This window comes from Camelus dromedarius, chromosome 6 (genome assembly GCF_036321535.1).
Source record: "Camelus dromedarius isolate mCamDro1 chromosome 6, mCamDro1.pat, whole genome shotgun sequence".
NCBI classification, from domain to species: domain Eukaryota; kingdom Metazoa; phylum Chordata; class Mammalia; order Artiodactyla; family Camelidae; genus Camelus; species Camelus dromedarius.
Genome location: NC_087441.1, coordinates 70,034,479 through 70,051,812, shown reverse-complemented (window position 1 = coordinate 70,051,812; position 17,334 = coordinate 70,034,479). Strand labels below are relative to the sequence as shown.

Below are 17,334 nucleotides of genomic sequence, written 5' to 3'. Positions count from 1 at the left end.
TGAGAAAAATCTGCTATAAAACACAAATAAAATCTTAAGTGAATTCTTTCAATGACACTTTATAAACAAATGGCTGGTATTTCCGGCATTTTATTCTCATCAGTTGGGTCCAAGCCCTCACTCACCTCAGACAAGGTTTCTCGGTGACAGGGTAATTTAACAGATCTGTCCATGGCTGGCGAAGAGACCAGGTCAACCAAGGCACTTTGGACGACGTACTGAAGTCTCCGTGCCTAAGCAGATTGGCTGTTTTTCTCATCTGTGCTTTTTGCTCAGATACAAACACCTCTAGTTTTAATGCCCGTATTAGTTTTCAATAGCATCTCTTCTGGCTCGTGCATCAGCCAGCAGATGGTTCCAGCTGCCTGGGACTGCCGGGCCCGCTGCAGCCAGCACTCGTGTTGTATGGTTTTTCCATCAGTCATGTTTGGCAGGCATCTGTTTGCTGCTCTAAAAAGCAAGATTTTCTGCTGGCCCCTCTTGCTCTTGCCATTTGGAGGACAACAGGAACTGACTTCACGATGCTAGGAGCCTTTCACGTTGGAGACAGACTCCTTCCCATCACGACGCAGGGCTCTTTCTGCTCCAGACAAAAAGCGCTTGCCACCTATTTATTTTAGAAAAATATTTGTTTTAAAGGAGACAAAATGTTGTGGGTGCCCAGATGCTCTGATGATCGCACAGGGTTAGAGAATGAGCAGTGTAATAAAACTTTCCAAGGCTTGTCATTCTCCCAAGGTGGCCAAAGAAAACAGAAAATGTGCTCCAAGCATGTGGAAGAAGAAAGGGAAGGATGGGTCTTCTCTGTCTAAAACCAGATGAAGAAAAGGTTGTTAACGACTTGGCCACTGTCTAGTGCTGAGTGGTCAAGTGATGCTTCTTTTTCAATTCCTGGCTTTGAGCTGGAGATCTTAGTTCTGTCAACTTTTGGGAAGATGAAAAATACACTGCAGTTTGGAAACACTACTAGAAAACAAGAGTTGCCTGCCAAAGGGGCAAGGGCTGCACACGTTACAACCTAGGTGCACAAGCCACCACACGGCAGGCATTTCATACGGGCTGCCACGTGGTTGAAAGATACAAGGATTTCGTATCTGTAAGGAAAGGATTAACCTTTTTACAGTTTTCTATAATGATTTTTTAAATTTCAACCATACAGTAAATATTTGGAAAATATTGGCTGTTGTCATTTTTATTTTTTATATGGAGATAGTTTTTTTTCTCCTTAAAAGGCACAGTTGTTACTCTAATGATGATGCATTACTCTTTAGGGTTTTGCTAAAGGGTTCCCTTCCACCCTCTCTTCTTTGATTTAGATTTCTGGGTCCAACGAGAAGCGGCATGGCCCTTATGGAAGTTAACCTCCTCAGTGGTTTTACCGTGCCCTCAGACGCCATTCCCCTGAGTGAGACCTTGAAAAAAGTGGAACATGATCATGGGAAACTCAACCTCTACTTAGATTCTGTAAGTAGTAAAACCTGTTTCACATAGGTAACCATTGCCAGAGCCATCATTTATTGTGTTCGGAAGTCTACTTTACTTTACACGTGTTCATTCTAAGTTAGTATTCGGCCTTTTGTGTCCCTGAATAACTTTCACATGGCAACCGTATATTTTTCCTTACTAAAAATATATGATTATAAAATTAGTTTAAAGAGAATTGCTATTAATGGTGAGCCCAAAAGTCTTGATAAGGAAATCTGTTTCATACCAGATGTAAAACATACAGAAATTGCCATGTTATAATGTCTAAAATGCAATCCAGATCTCAATTTGAGAACTCCTTTGCCTCAGAGAATTGCTAAACATATTTGTTTAAATGCTGCTGCTGCTGAAAAAAAAAAAAAGTGCTGATGGTGAAAGCTTTAATCACATGTTCTAAAATACTCCCATGAATGGAGCAGCTTCAAGATGGCAGAATAGAAAGACACAGAGCTCACCTTCTCCCACAAATACATCAAAAATACACCTCCATGTGGAACAGTACTCATAGTATACCTACAGAACTCTGGCAGATCTTATACACATAGATCTACAAGAAACATTTCCATGTAACTGGATAGGAGGGGAAAAAAAAGAATCAGGGCAGGACCTGAGCCCTGGGGAGGAAAAGTGCCCTCACCCTGGGAAGCCCCTGCACCAGCAGGGAGGGCAGACTGGACAAAGGCGGAGCTTCAGTGGCTAGAGGAGAGTGCAGCAGCCACTTTGTGGCAGACAGAATGGGGAGAAACCTGGACAGAGGACTTGTGAGGTCCCCAGCCTAAGCAGCGAGCCTGTGGGCATGTACTGGGACTGGGTGCTGAATGAAGCTTGGGCTTTGGAGGACAGACCTGGAGGGAGGACTGGAGTTGGCTGCATGGAGGCAGCCTGGAGGGACTATAGTTCAGCACAGGCTGAGGCTGGGAGTGCGTGCAAAGGAGCCCAGTCTGCCATAGCAGTCTCCTTCTTGGCTTGCTCTGGAAGGGCACAATTGCTGATAGGTTGACCCCCAGTGGAGGCCAGGCTGAAATCTGAGTCCATTCCCAGGGGCCACATGATTTCAGAAGATGGACTGAGATTTGAGTGGTATCCCAGGTAGATATGGCAGATTTATATCGCTGGTACCTTTTAAGCTCAGTGTCTCCAGGACATCTGAGCAGAATACTGGTGCACAGCTGGGGCAGGCCTGGAATTAACAGGGTGTGGACACGGAGGCAGGGCTGGGGCCTGCCCATGGCCATGGCAGATTCAGGTGTGTGACTTGAGTGGATCTTCCCTGGTGGCTTTGTGAATAGAACACCTGAGGAACACCAGGGAAGGCTGCCTGCATCCCCACAGCTGAGGTGGGGCTGAAGGCAGTGCCAATAATAGTGTATTTTGTGAGCCTGCACAACAAGTGACAAGAGACACCATGGAAGGCACTTCTAGGTGGACGGCTCCTGCAGAGGGCTACTCAGTGGCTCCTCTCCCAGAGGAAGCACTCCAGTCCCACCTACCTCACACAGCAGTTCAGATCTAGGGGCTTCTACTCCAACAACTAGGGGGCAGACCCAGCCCCCGATAGGGCTGTGGCAACCACAGAGCAAAGAGGAGGCCCTGCTCAGTGTCTGGTGCAGGTTCCGGGCACCACAACACTGACAGACTCCCTATCAAGGGGATAACAGGTAGCACACATGGAGGGAAGACATGATAGCCATCATACTAAAAATGGCCCTCACACAAAAATATACTGCACACACACAGCCTACACAAGGATGCTCCCACATAAGAGCAGCCCATCGAGACTGCAGTATATAACTATTACTCCTAAATACATAGAGTCAGAGAACTATATAAGAAAAATGAAGAAGCAGAGGAACCACTCCCAATTAAAAGAACAAGAGAAATCCCCTGAAAAGAACAATGAAACAGACTTCTCCAGTCTATCAGAATTTGAGTTCAAAAAAGAGATAATAAAACCACTGAAGGAATTAAGAGAGGCTACTGATAGAAATACAAATTATTGTAAAAAATGAACTAGAAACTATAAATTAAAATCAGAAAACTCAATTGCCAAGATGAAAACCAAGTTAAAGGCAATAAATAGCAGACTAAATAATGCAGAAGAACAAATAAGTGATTTAGAAGACAGGATAATAAAAATCACCCAATTGGAACAGCAGACAGAAAAACAAAAGAAAAAAAGGAAGGAGTATAAGAGACCTGTGGGATAACCTAAAGCATGCTCATCTGTGCTTTAAAAGGGTCCCACAAGGAGAAGAAAGCAAAAAGGGGATTGAAAATGTATTTGAAAAAATTATGGCTGAAAACTTCCCAAACCTAAAAGAGGAAACATATCCAGGTACAGGAAGCACACAGGGTCCCAAACAAGATGAACCCAACTAGGCCAACACCAAGACATATTATAATTAAAAGAGCCAAAGTTTAAGATAAAAGAGAAGATTCTAAAGCAGCAGAAAAAAACAGGTGGTTACAAGGGAATCCCCTTTTAACTATCAGCCGATTTCTCTACAGAAACATTGCTGGCCAGATTGGAGTTGCAAGATACACTCGAAGTCCTCAAAGAGAAAATCTTGCAACCATGGATAATTTACCCAGCAAGATTATTATTTAGAATAGAAGGAGAGAGAAAGAATTTTTCAGACAAGCAAAAACTAGAATAATATGGCAACACAAGGCCTGTCCTGAAAGAAATATTGAAAGGTCTTCTCTAAATAGAAAAGAAGCAGGAAGCTATAGAAATGAGAAAACCATCATTGGAAATGCAGTAACCACAATGAACAGCAAAATAAACATGAAGATGCAAAAGAGTACATCAAAGTCATAAAAGGTGGGAGAAGAGAGTAAGAAAATGTAGATGCTTTCCTTTCTTTTTAGAATATGTTTGAGCCTATATGATTACCAGTTTAAACCAAGTAGATATAGTAATGGATTAACATACTTGAAAAACAGGGTAACCACAAATCAAAAACATGAAATAGAGTCACAAAAGCCAAAAAGAAAAGAACTCAAGCATAATACAGAAGAAAATCATCAAACCACAAAAGGAAAAACAAAAAGAAAAAGAAAGGAATGAAGAAGAAATACAAAATCAACTGGAAAACAAGGTTTAAAATGGCAATAAACACATATCTATCAATAATTACTGTAAATGTCAGTGAACTAAATGCTCTAATCTAAAGACATAGAGTGGCAGATTGGATAATAATACAAGAGCCTACTTACTATATGTTGCTTATAAGAGATCCACTTTAGGGCAGAGGACACACATAGATTGGAGGTGAGAAGATGGAAAAAGATATTTCATGCAAACGGAAATGACAGGAAAGAGGGGGTAGAAATACTCATATCAGACAAAATAGACTTTAAAACAAAGGCCATAAAGAAAGATAAAGAAGGACACTATATAATGATAAAAGGATCAATACAAGATGAGGATATTATATTATACTTGTTAACATATCTGCGCCCAGTATAAGTGCACCTAAATATATAAAACTAATACCAACAAACATAGAAGAAATGGATGGGAATACAATAATAGTAGGAGACTTCAACACCCCACTAACATCAATGGACAGATATTCCAGACAGAAATCAAGAAAGCAACAGAGATCCTCTAAATGACATAATAGAACAGTTAAGACTTAATTGATATTTTCAGGACGTTACATCCAAAAACAAAACAAAACAAAACAAACCAGAATATACATTCTTTTCAAGTGCACATGGTACATTCTCCAGGATAGATCTCATACTTGGACACCACAAGCCTCAACAGATTTAAGAGAATAGAAATTATTTCAAGCATCTTTTTTTGACCAAGATGGCATGAAACTAGAAATCAGCCACAGAAAGAGAAACGAAAAAAAAAAAAAAAAACATGCATGGAGACTAAACAACATGCTACTAAAAAAACCAATGGGCCAATGATGAAATCAAAGAGAAAATTAAAAAATACCTTGAGACAAATGACAATGAAAACGCAACCAAGTAAAATCTGTGAGATGAAACAAAAGGAGTCCTAAGAGAGAAGTTCATAGTGATAGAGACCCTCCTTAAAAAACAGGGAAAATCTCAGATAAACAACCTAACTTACCCTCTGAAAGAATTAGAAAGAGAACAAATAAAACCTAAAGTCAGCAGAAGGAAAGAGAGAATAAAGATCAGGGAGGCAGTAAATAAAAGAGAGATTAAAAACAATAGAAAAAAATCAATCAAGCCAAGAGCTGGTTTTTTTTTTTTTTGAAAGAGTAAACAAATAGAGAAGAATAAACACAGGTCACAAATAAACAAAACAAGAAATGAAAGATGAGAAACTATGACTGATACCACAGAAATACAAAAAACCATAAGAGAATACTATGAACAATTACGTGCCAACAAATTGGACAACCTGGAAGAAATGGACAAATTTTTAGATACATACAGATCACCAAAAATGAATCAATAAGAAATAGACAGTTTGAACAGACAGATCACTAGAAGTGAATAGAATCTGAAAACAACAGCAACAGCAACTCCTTGCCAACAAAATTCTAGGACCAGATGGCTTCACTGGGGAATCTAACAAACAATGCAGAGAAGAATTTTTACCGATCCTTCTCAAACTCTTCCAAAAAACTGAAGAGGATGGAGCACTCCTAAACTCATTCTATGAAGCCACTATCACCCTGATAGCAAAACCAGACAAAGACACTACCAAAAAAGAAAATTATAGGCCAGTATCTTTGATGACAATGAATGCAAAAATTCTTAAAATATTAGCAAACCAAATCCCACAACACATAAACAAGATTATACACTAAGATCAGGTTGGATTCATCCCAAGGACACAAGGATGGTTTGACATACAAATATGAACCAACATGATGCATCACGTTAACAAAAGAAAGGACAAAAAATCACATGATCATCCCAGTAGATGCAGAAAAAGCATTTGATAAAATTCAACATCCATTCATGATAAAAACTCTTACCAAAGTGGGTATAGAGTAAACATATGTCAACATAATAAAAGCTATTTATAACAAACCCACAGCCAGCATAATACTCAATGGTGAAAATTTGAAAGCCTTCCCCCTAAAACCTGGAACAAGATAAGGACACTCACTCTTACAACTTCTACTCAAGTACTGGAATTTCTAGCCATAGCAATCAGACAAGAAAAAGAAACAAAAGAGATCCAGACTGGAAGGGAAGAGGGTAAATTGTCACTATATGCAGATGACATGATATTATATATAGAAAACCCTAAAGACTCCACACAAAATCTAGTAGAACTGATAAACAAATTCAGCAAGATAGTAGGCTACAAGATTAACATACAGAAATCTGTTGCATTTCTTTACACTAACGATGAAGTATCAGAAAAGGAAAGTAAAAAAAAGATTCCTTTTAAAATTGTGTCAAAAATACTCAGGAATATACCTGACCAAAGAAGTGACAGATTTATATGCTGAGAACTATAAAATATTGATAAAAGAAACTAAAGATGATGAAGGAAATTAAAGATGATTAAACAAATGGAAAGATATCCCATGCTTTTGGATTGGAAAAATTAATATTGTTAAAATGGCCATACTATCCAAAGCAATCCATAGATTTAATGTGACCCTATCAAATTACCCAGGACATTTTTCACAGAACTAGAACAAATAATCCTAAAATTTACATGGAAATCACAAAAGACCCAGAATTGCCACAGCAATACTGAAGAAGAATGAAGCTGGAGGAATAAACCCCACCACCCCAGACTTCAGACAATATTACAGAGCTGCAGTAATCAAAACAGTGTCATACTGGCACACACAAAAAAAGAAAACAGATATAGGGATCAATGGAACGAATAGAGAGCCCAGAAATAAAATCACAGACCTACGGTCAGTTAATCTTCAACAAAGGAGGCAAGAATATACAGTGGAGAAAAGAGCCTCTTCGGCAAGTGGTGTTGGGAAAGCTGGTCAGCTGCATGTAAATCAGTGAAGTTAGAACACTCTCTCAGACAATACACAAAAATAAACTCAAAATGGCTTAAAGACTTAAATATAAGACAGAACACCATAAATCTAGAAGAGAGCATAGGCAAAACATTCTCTGACATAAATCCTGTTTTCTAGGTCAGTCTCCCAAGGCAATAAACAAATAGAGCACAATCAAACATAAGCTTTTGCAAAGCAAAGAAGCCATAAAAAAAGAGACAACCTATGGGCTGCTAGAAAATATTTGCAAACAATGCGACTGACAAGGGTTTAACTTTCAGAATATACAAACAACTCATACAACTCAATAAAAAGAAAACAAATGATCCAATCCAAAAGTGGGCAGAAGTTCTAAGCAGACATTTCTCCAATGAAGACATACAGATGAATAATAGGTACATGAAAAGATGCTCAGCTTTTCTAATTATTAGAGAAATGCATATCAACACTGATGAAATACCACCTCACACCAGTCAGAATGGCCATCATTGAAATAATAAATGCTAGAGAGGGTGTGGAGAAAAGGGAACTCTCCTACACTGTTGGTGGTGTGGAAATTGGTGCAGCCACTATAGAAAACAGTATGGATATTCCTTAAAATATAAAAACAGAGTTGCTGTATACTTCTGGCATATATTTAGAGAAAACTCCAATTCGAAAAGATACATGTGCCCCAACGTACTTGGCGTCATTATTTACAACAGCCAAGACATGGAAGCAACCCAGGTGTCCATGGACAGATGCCTGGATGAAGAAGATATATATATATATATATACACAATGAAATACTACTCAACCATAAAAAAGAATGAAATAATGCCATTTGCAGCAACATGGATGGACCTAGAGATTATCATACTAAGTTAAGTAAGTCAGAGAAAGACAAATACGTATCACTTATATGTGGAATCTAAAAAAAAATTAACCACAAATGAACTTACTTACAAAACAGAAAGGGACTCACAGACCAAAAACAAACTGATGCTTACCAAAGGGGAATGCAGGGGGACGGATAAATAGGAAGTTTGGGATTAGCAGATACAACTACTATATACAAAATAGATAAACAACAAGGTCCTACTATACAGCGCAGGGAACTATATTCTATAACTTGTAATAACCTGTAATGAAAAAGAATACGAAAATGAATATATACGTATAACTGAATCACTATGCTATACACCAGAAATTAATACAACATTGTAAACTGATTATACTTCAATAAAATAAAATGCTTCCATGAAAAAAATTTTAATATGTTCCCAAGGAACTAATGTTCCTGCATTGAAAAGTTAGGTGCTTTCATTGTAATATTTTCAGAGGTTTGGCCTTTACACAAAATTATATAATTTTTATGTACTCTTTCCATTGCTGTATGAAAATTACTGATCCAAGAATAAGGTGCATAAAATATGTGAGAGAAAGGTTAGTGAAGAATTCAAAACTCTACTTGTTATGTCTCAAAATTGCTGGCACATAAGTTTATTCTGACATCTATATGAAATTCATATGTGGAATCAAAACTGAGTTCTAAGTGTTCTTAGGACTTCATGTCACTTGGGGGAAACACGTATGTTTCTTATTTCAGTTTTGCCAAGTATGAATCAATTGCAAATTGCAAAAACAACTATATTTCTTCAGCAACAGATCTACTTTTAAAAAGCTAGTTCCTTAATGTTCTTGTCGTTTTAAGACTTCAAAAACCACTTTGGTTAAAAAAGCTGTTAAATCCAGTTTAGGTCTCTAGATTGTTTTGCTGTTCAGTAATTTTCATACACTAAATATGGCTTGAGCTAATTTAGGGCTTCAAAAACACATTTAAGATTTTTATTTAATAATATAATTGGTTTTGGAGTTTTCCAGTTTTATGATGTTCTTGTTAATGGTTGTCTTAATTTGAGTGTCTGTTACATTTTTTTGACTGATTAATTTGACTTTTCACTTACTCCTCATTGGAATATTTGAAGGAATTCATCAATTTTGAACTTCTTAACCAACATTGTCAAATTCGCATAAGCTGCCGCTCCTAGAAGCCAGGAGGCTGGCCTTTCATACCCCGTATTGGTCAGTTACTGATTGTGGGCTGTGGCCCCTACCCTGCGGTTGCTTCACTTACTGGATGAGGTGGCTCCTGTGAGCTAAGGGTGATTCCCCAGAGAAGGGGGCTGGTGTGAGTTGGTACCAGCCACCGGGCTGGGGTGCAAAGCTGAGGCTGGGTCTGGGTGAGGCCCCAGGGCCGGGAGCATGCACATTTGAGCTCCTGCTTACTTAACCACTCAGATTCTCAGTATCTGTTTCAGTAAAATGGAACTAAGAATAACACCAGTCTTGCAAGGACTGTTTTACAAGTTAAGTGATGTAATTTATATAATGCTCTTACCACAGTACCGGCTGTGTAGAAGTGAAGCACTCCCTGAATGTTAGTTCCTAGAGCTGTTTCCTAAAATGAAATGAGAAAGAGATGTCTTTTACTTTATTGTGAACACATAGTCACCTCTTTAAACATCTTTTGTATTTTTCAAGGTAAATGAAACCCAGTTTTGTGTTGATATTCCTGCTGTGAGAAACTTTAAAGTGTCAAATACACAAGATGCTTCAGTGTCCATAGTGGATTACTATGAACCAAGTAAGTGTGTTTTGGAGTTCCTAATACTTTAGGAGTTAAGCCAGGCATTCATTCATTGATTCATTCATTCAAAGTGTCCACCTGCTGGATTGGTTTTGCTGGGAAGAGTGTTGTAGGTGGGGGAGTGTAAGGGGTTGGGGAGCAGGAGGTGAGCTGTCCATTTAAATGAAGACAATTGATAATTTATAAAAATAATCACATGATAGCATTTAGCATATGATACTAAAAAGTGATGTTATTGCTCATAACATTTTAGGTTTTTAACTCACTGTTATTAAACTTTACAAAGAAAACTTGAGAAGAGTTCAGGTTTGTTTGGTTTCCAAGGTTCTGCTCCTGTTCCGAGCACCCATTGTGTTTCCAGTTTTAAAAGGCACTTCTTCAGGAGGAAAGGTGGACACCATCCACAGCGGGAAAGCCTCAGCTGGGTTTAGCTCTTTCTTCACTGAGGGAGTCATCTTCTGCTAAGACTTATATATTGTAACAGATTTTTAAAGCAATCATTTTAAGAAAAATATAGTCTTTGGAAAATAACGACCTTCTTTGATTCAAATGTGAGACATTTAGGATGTGAAAGTAGAGATCTAGTTTGGAGATCGCCTAAGTTAATTAGGACGGATCTGTGTTCAGGCGCAGACTGATTCTGCGGGTGTGTGGTTTCCCGACTAAAGTTGCACCTCGTAATCGCATTTGTCCTGAACGAGCATTCCTGGTGGCTTAGAATCATCAGAATGCACGAGTCGTGAACATTTTCAGGTGATAGGTGGTTGTAGATAATTACACTTTAAAATACAAGGAACTTTCCCGCATCATTGGTAGTGATGCTGGAGCACCCGTTAAAGACTGCAGTAGCACCAGCTCTCTCTCCTCCTGAGTCAACAAGCCAGTTCCTCTTGTCTTTTGCTCCTCTTGTCTTTTGCCTCCTATTGGAGCTGGGAAAGAGCCTTCCCCCAGTTCCCGTGGGACATTGTGGGGACGCACTGACGCAGCACTTCTTTTCTGGTGGAAGGATGGAATCCGCTGTGGAGACTGGGTGACAGTACCTAGTTATCCAACTTTGTTATTTTATAACCCAGTTGAAAAATTCTCCAACTGACGTTTCTTAGGTGCATGGAGAACATTTCAGACATTTTAGAAGCAAAAAAGATTCAGTCTGTGTAAATTTTTGAGGAAAATAACTTATGTATGAGGAGGACATTTTAAAAGGACAACATTAGAAAGATTGGAATAATAAAAACCAACCAACCTGTTATTTGAAAACTATTAAAGTTAGAAAACATATTTGTAATACTAAAAATTGTTGAAAACGCATGAAGAAATTCGAAAATAGAAAGTTTTAAGAATTGTAAAAATAAAAATTTATGTTTCATGATTAAGTTTACTGTAGTGTTACTGGTGCTTTATGTATATATTTTAAATATTAGTTATATTTTATATATTACTTATATAATATATATATATTACTTATATAATATATATATATTACTATAAAATTTACCCAAGTTGAATAGTTTTAAAGACTGTATGTCAGTGTTTTAAGACACTGAGACAAGGCATTGCACAGGCAGGGTTCTCTTCATATTTTCACATTTAAAAAATAAAGTCCATGGCAAATATTTCTCTTCAGTAGTTCTAATGATTAGCACTTCACTTGAATGCATAGAAAATGTCAGCCTAAAATAAACTCTCGAGGAGTTTAAAAAATCCTCCGCCTACAGTCTACCCTGTGCCAGGCATTTCAGGCTGTGGTTGACTTGCAGCGGGCAGCTGTGGTCTGTTTCCTCTCTTTCAATGCTGGCCAGCTGCTGGTGGTGGAGAAGTTGGACCGAAAGCATTGTTTCTCTCTTGGATTTGGTTAGCAGCTCGGGGCCCCTCGTGAGCATGTCAGTTGTTTCTTGTAAAGAAAAATAAAATTATATGAAAAGCGGTAAACTCGAAAGAGTGTATTGAAATGCTCTTAAGTTCTGGCAAAGTACATGTTTCTAAACAAAGGAGGCATGTAAACTGATGTCTGCCTCTTTGAACAGGGAGACGAGCGGTGAGAAGCTACAACTCCAGAGCGAAGCTGTCCTCCTGTGACCTCTGCGGCGACACTCAGGGCTGCGGGCTCTGTGACAGCGCGGCCTCAGCCTCCCCTTCTCCCCCTCCTGCCAGCCTCCTTTTCTGCTTCACGCTTCTGTTTTCTTTGCAAAGTTGGCTGCGACCGGTTTTTTAAGCACTCCATGTAACGCTTTTGTTTCCAGAAGTCACGTGTGATTGTCTTGTTTTCGTAATCAAATATTGCATCCGATTACTCTGATCACCGTTTTTTTTTCTTGTTATGGGGTCGGGGGGCAATGGTGGACAACAGGTCCTCGCATGCAGAGCTGCATTGATTTCTTCTCCTGACTTCCGTGCGGAACAAAAGTCCTAATTACTGCAGCTGTGTTTCTTCATTTCCCCCTCTTAAAACCTTTTAGGACTTTTTTTGGACGGGCTGTTTTCTCCAGAATAAATGTTATTCTAGATGATTCTTTTCATTTTCTAGAGGAAATGAGCCTAGGTTCTTAAGCTTTGCTTTACATCAGCGTCTGCTTAGTATCAACAGTGATGGATTTCCTGGGAGCAAGGAGAAAACACCCTGAGGGCGGAGCTTGTTCTGTCTCTTCTGTACCAGCCTCAGCCTCTGCCCACCACGCCCGCCCCTCTGGTCTCAGTACATCCTTCTTAATCAGGTATTACTTGGACATAGATGGTGATTCTTTTTTTTTTTTTTTAAAGGGAAATAAATGGTGGTTTTCCACTCCAGATGTGGTCACATACCCCAGCCCTAACCTTCTTCGGTTTTCCCTCTGGAGAGGAGAAGAGGGAGGATGCGCTTTGCTGTGCCGCCCGCGGTTCAGAGGTTGAGTGTGCTGGGAAGTGCCCGGAGGGCCCCCAGGCACGTTCTCCTCTCGGACCCCAGCCCCACACACGGGTTCTGTTCAGACAGCATTGCAACAGGTGCCTTCTGTGACTTGGACCAGAAGATCCCGGATCAGGAGGCACATGCCAGCTAGTCATGGGGGATGCTAAGCCAAGGGGAGTGACAGAATCCTGTCTGCGACACAGCAGGCTGACCTCCCCATGGTCTGGGAAAGAAGGTGGGGTTTGACAAGGATCAGAGAGATGTGAAGTACGATAGGGCACTGGCCAGGGTCCTGTGGAACCTTCTAGACTCAGATGTCTGAGTGTCAGACTACCAGCTGTCTGGTAACGTCTAATACTTGCTCTGAATCTTACAGAAGATTCTTAAATTTTGAGCACCTGGGTCATTGGTTCCCCGGTATTTGGAAGGATAATATTCATTTATCTGGGTGAAAACTTTAAAGAAGTTTTCTTCCTTCTTCCCCCTTCCCTGTTTTTTCTCTCTTCCTTCTTTCTTCCTTTCCTTGCCATCTTCCTTTCTTCTTTTCCTTTGAAACATATTGAAATATTTTAGACATGTCAAAAACAGTTTAAAGATCTTTTACTAAATCTAAAAAGTGGTTTAATTTCACCCCCAAACTCCAGTGCATTTCTCTCAAAAGGACGTAGAACCATGATTGCCATGGGCTCCCAAGAGACTGCATTACATACAGTATTTTCGTCTGTTTAAAAGTAAATCCAAAAATAAAATATGCAAATAGTATCTTTTAAAGTGAATATTTAAAAGAATGTTGTCATTTTAGTGAATTTAAAGAAATTACAGTGGGGTGGATATTCAGGGATTGTTTAATGGATATTTTGGAAGCAAAGGTAGGAATTTCCAGCATTCAGTAATTTTTGAAAGCTTGAAATCTGTATATAGAAAAGAGATGCTAAAAGAAAGATCTACGGAGAAAGCTGGTAAATATCAAACATATGATTTCCTTTTCAGTAGGGAAAAGTTTTCAGTTGTGTTACGCCTTTGAAACAGTCTGATCTGAAAAAGGCTCTTGTGTTTGTCCTTCCTGCGTGGGGATTTCGGCTTTTATATCCTAGGCTTTCTTTGGAGGTGAAAGTGTCTTGTAAGAAAGTTGGAGGATGGTGTTGGCAAAAGATACCCCTTCCCCCTCCCTGGCCAGGGGACCTCAGACTGACCAGCCATAGCTCACATTCTGTAGCTTGTTTTCTGTTCATGCTGGACTTCTAGTGTAGAATCCTGGAAACAATGGAGTGGAAAGCCATCGGAAGACGACTTGTTGCTTTTTTAGACCATGTTTCTTCCTCACTGAAAACTAGAACTCTAGTATGTATTTTGTGAATTATTTCAGATTTTCAGGTTAAAAGCTCACCTTGTAACTCAAATTGCAGTGCATCTCTTTTTATTACAAATGTGTTAAAAATGAGGAGCAGGAGGGGGTCGAAGAGGAAGAAGAGAAGGAGGAGCAGGTGGAGGAGAGGGTCGCCAGCGTGGCCTTGAGCTGCATGTGGCCCTTCTTCCTTCTGCCTCCCAGAACACTGGCTCTCCTGCAGCAGCGGGCTTGGCTTACAGGGGACCACAAAGCCACTGGGATGCGGAAGAGAGGAGGACACGGCTTAGTAATAAATAGTAATGACTCTTTTCTTCACATGCTATGAATATTAATATTAAAAACCTCATTTCACCTTTAAGTTTGCTTATGCCGACTTTTCCTTTAGAATGCCATCAGCTTTATTTACTAATATGAACTAAGGTCCCCGTCTTCCCCACTAAGTGGGAACCTTATTAAGACACCAGCGTATCTCACTTCCAGTTTGGACTGGCCAGTGATTCCAGAGACTGAACATCGGGAGTAACTAACAGCCACATAACTCAAGGACAGAACAATGCTGCGGTTTCACCGTCTTTCTACCTTCTGATACAATTCTAAGAAAGAAATTAAAGCCCATTAAAATACGCTGGGCCAATGAAATGCTTCCTTTTATTGGACTGCCCTGTTACACTTGTCACTTATACACGCAATACTATATTCTACACATGGGAATTTTTCGGGATTGTATATAGCAATTCTCCCTGCTTCCATTTGTTTTAAGCTGGCTATATATATATTTTTCAAGTTGTATTTAACCATACTTTTTGTTTATATTAAATTTAGTTATAAATAGTCTGGCAATCTAATGCTAATTATCTTTATTTTGATATAGTTCAATTAGTTTGATGTAATTCAGTTTGACACCATTCGACATTTCTGGCTGTCCTATGACATTTTTTAAAAATTGGAGCTATGATTTGTCTTTGTCATTCTTTAAAGGCGCCATTTCATTAACCATGTAATCTGGAGTTCTTTGTAACAGCCTTACTTTTTCTAATTTGCTTTATTGAAGTTTAATACTGAATTCTATAAAAAAAATATGGTGTAAATATCTCCTTGTCAAGGTTTCTTAACATAAGGACAGTACTTATTTCGGGTTTGTCAAGTGGCTACCATGGGTCCAGATACCCTTATGTATATTCTTCAGTGCATCATTTTCTTGCACTTTGTAAATTTGAGACCCTTACAGTAAGTGGACTCACTCTTGGATTAAGCTTCGGAACCTTATATATCCTCAGTAAGGGCTTCTGTTAGATAGAAGTATATTCCTATTTTTCTTTGTTTTCAAATTCCAATAAGGCATAGATAGCACTTTTAAGAACTTAAAATTTTTCTATCATCTATTCAAATGATATTCGTGTTAATATTAAATATCTTAAGTTACATTGGGAGTAATTTGAGGTGCAATTATTTTTATCGTGACTTTGAATAGAGGACTGTTATCCTACTTTCTTCCGGAAAGTAAGCAGTAAATATATATTTTTAATGAAGTATGTGTGAGTGAGAGTAGGCTTGTTTCAAAACTCTCTCTGGCCATTGAGTTGTGTTTTCATGTGCCTCATCAAAAGACAGCGCCACGTTGTGTTATTCTGTAAAATGTTGCCATTTCATTTCCATGATTGTAACACAGGAAAATAGATGTTTTCTAAGTTCTTACTTCAAAGGACGCTTATACACTGGTATGTGTGTGTCTCCGTAATGGGGATGATACTGACATATGTGTCGCTACATATTTAAGAATAATTCTGTCTCACGTTGCCATGAAGCCATGATTTACCACTCTTCTGCCCATGTATTGAATCGACGGTGGAAGATTGTTCCATGTTCTACTTACAGCTCTTTAAGATTTATCTTTGCTAGGTTTAATAAAGAGTGGCTCTGTTCTGGTCTTTCAAGCCTTTATGTTTTGAATTTTTAAAATAGTAGGGTATAGTTGATGTGGTAGAGACAATTGTTTTTTGTACACAGGAAGTATTACAAGATTTTATTCATAAATCCTCTCTTTTATAAAGCTGTTTTGCATATGAGAAAGATACTGTTGAAATAAAATATTATTTTTCCAGAAACTAAAGCTTTCTATATGGAACCAGGGTGATTCTGAAAGTTTAAATTTTAGGTGTTCAAGTATTATGTTGTTGTCAATTGTACTTGAATATGTATTCAATAGGAAACCATGATTTATCAATAAAAATGAACATTTCCAGCTATTTATTATCAGTGTTGTTTTTATTTTAGCTTAAAATCATGTCATTGGCGCATCTCCTTAATTGAACCTGTTTAATGGTGAGATATGGGATATCTGAGGGGGGGTTATTGTGTTATAAGAATTTGACATGAATGAGCTGAAAGGAACTTGACCACCAGCCCCCTTCACCTCCCTCCTCATTCTTTGCGTTTGGTGTTGGAGTGGGGTTCGTGGAGAGGTACGTGATACACAAAGGAAAAATGTGAGGCTTCTGGAAACTCTAAAGAAATACAGAAGGCACGGTTTGTGTACACAGGAAGACGGGGCTTGGACTCTGGCATCCACAGCCTAACATTTCAGGTGCATTTCCTTGATTTCTACTCAGTGTTTATTCGTTTACTTTAACACTTTTCCTGCCATGAATTTTCTGGGCTTCTGTGAAATGTCACAGTTGTTCTTAATTGGGGATGATTTTGACCCCGAATGACACTTGGCAATGACTGGAGGTCATTTTTGTTGTCAGAGTTGGAGGTAGTGGGACTGGCACCAGCGATGCTGCTAGATGTCCCACAGGGCACAGGATGGCCCCACAACAAAGACGAAATACCAGTAAGGGCAAAGTATCAACAGTGCCAGGGTTGAGAAACTCCCTAGCTGAGTGATGCTGGGCACTTCCAGATCACCTAGTAATGTCAGTATGATTAATTTAACAGTGTCCATAAACAGCAGTAGAGGCATTGGAATCACTGGGCAGAGGTTTAGACTCGCAAATAAATCTATACCCCAATC

At 39.0% G+C, this 17,334-nt stretch overlaps 1 protein-coding gene across 3 annotated transcripts in view; it reads left to right on the top strand.

The window, feature by feature from the left end:
• The window catches only part of CD109 (CD109 molecule), a 113,798-nt gene extending 97,241 nt beyond the window's left edge, over nucleotides 1-16,557 (top strand). For 2 of the 3 annotated variants that reach the window (XM_064486943.1, XM_064486942.1), the window contains exons 31-33: nucleotides 1,317-1,464; nucleotides 9,984-10,086; nucleotides 12,114-16,557. In XM_064486943.1, coding sequence (XP_064343013.1) covers nucleotides 1,317-1,464; nucleotides 9,984-10,086; nucleotides 12,114-12,301 — 439 coding nt within the window. In that variant the 3' untranslated portion in view covers nucleotides 12,302-16,557. The remainder of the gene's footprint in view (nucleotides 1-1,316; nucleotides 1,465-9,983; nucleotides 10,087-12,113) is intronic. The other variant, XM_064486944.1, reaches the window with a different exon arrangement.
• The last annotated feature ends 777 nt before the right edge of the window (nucleotides 16,558-17,334 follow it).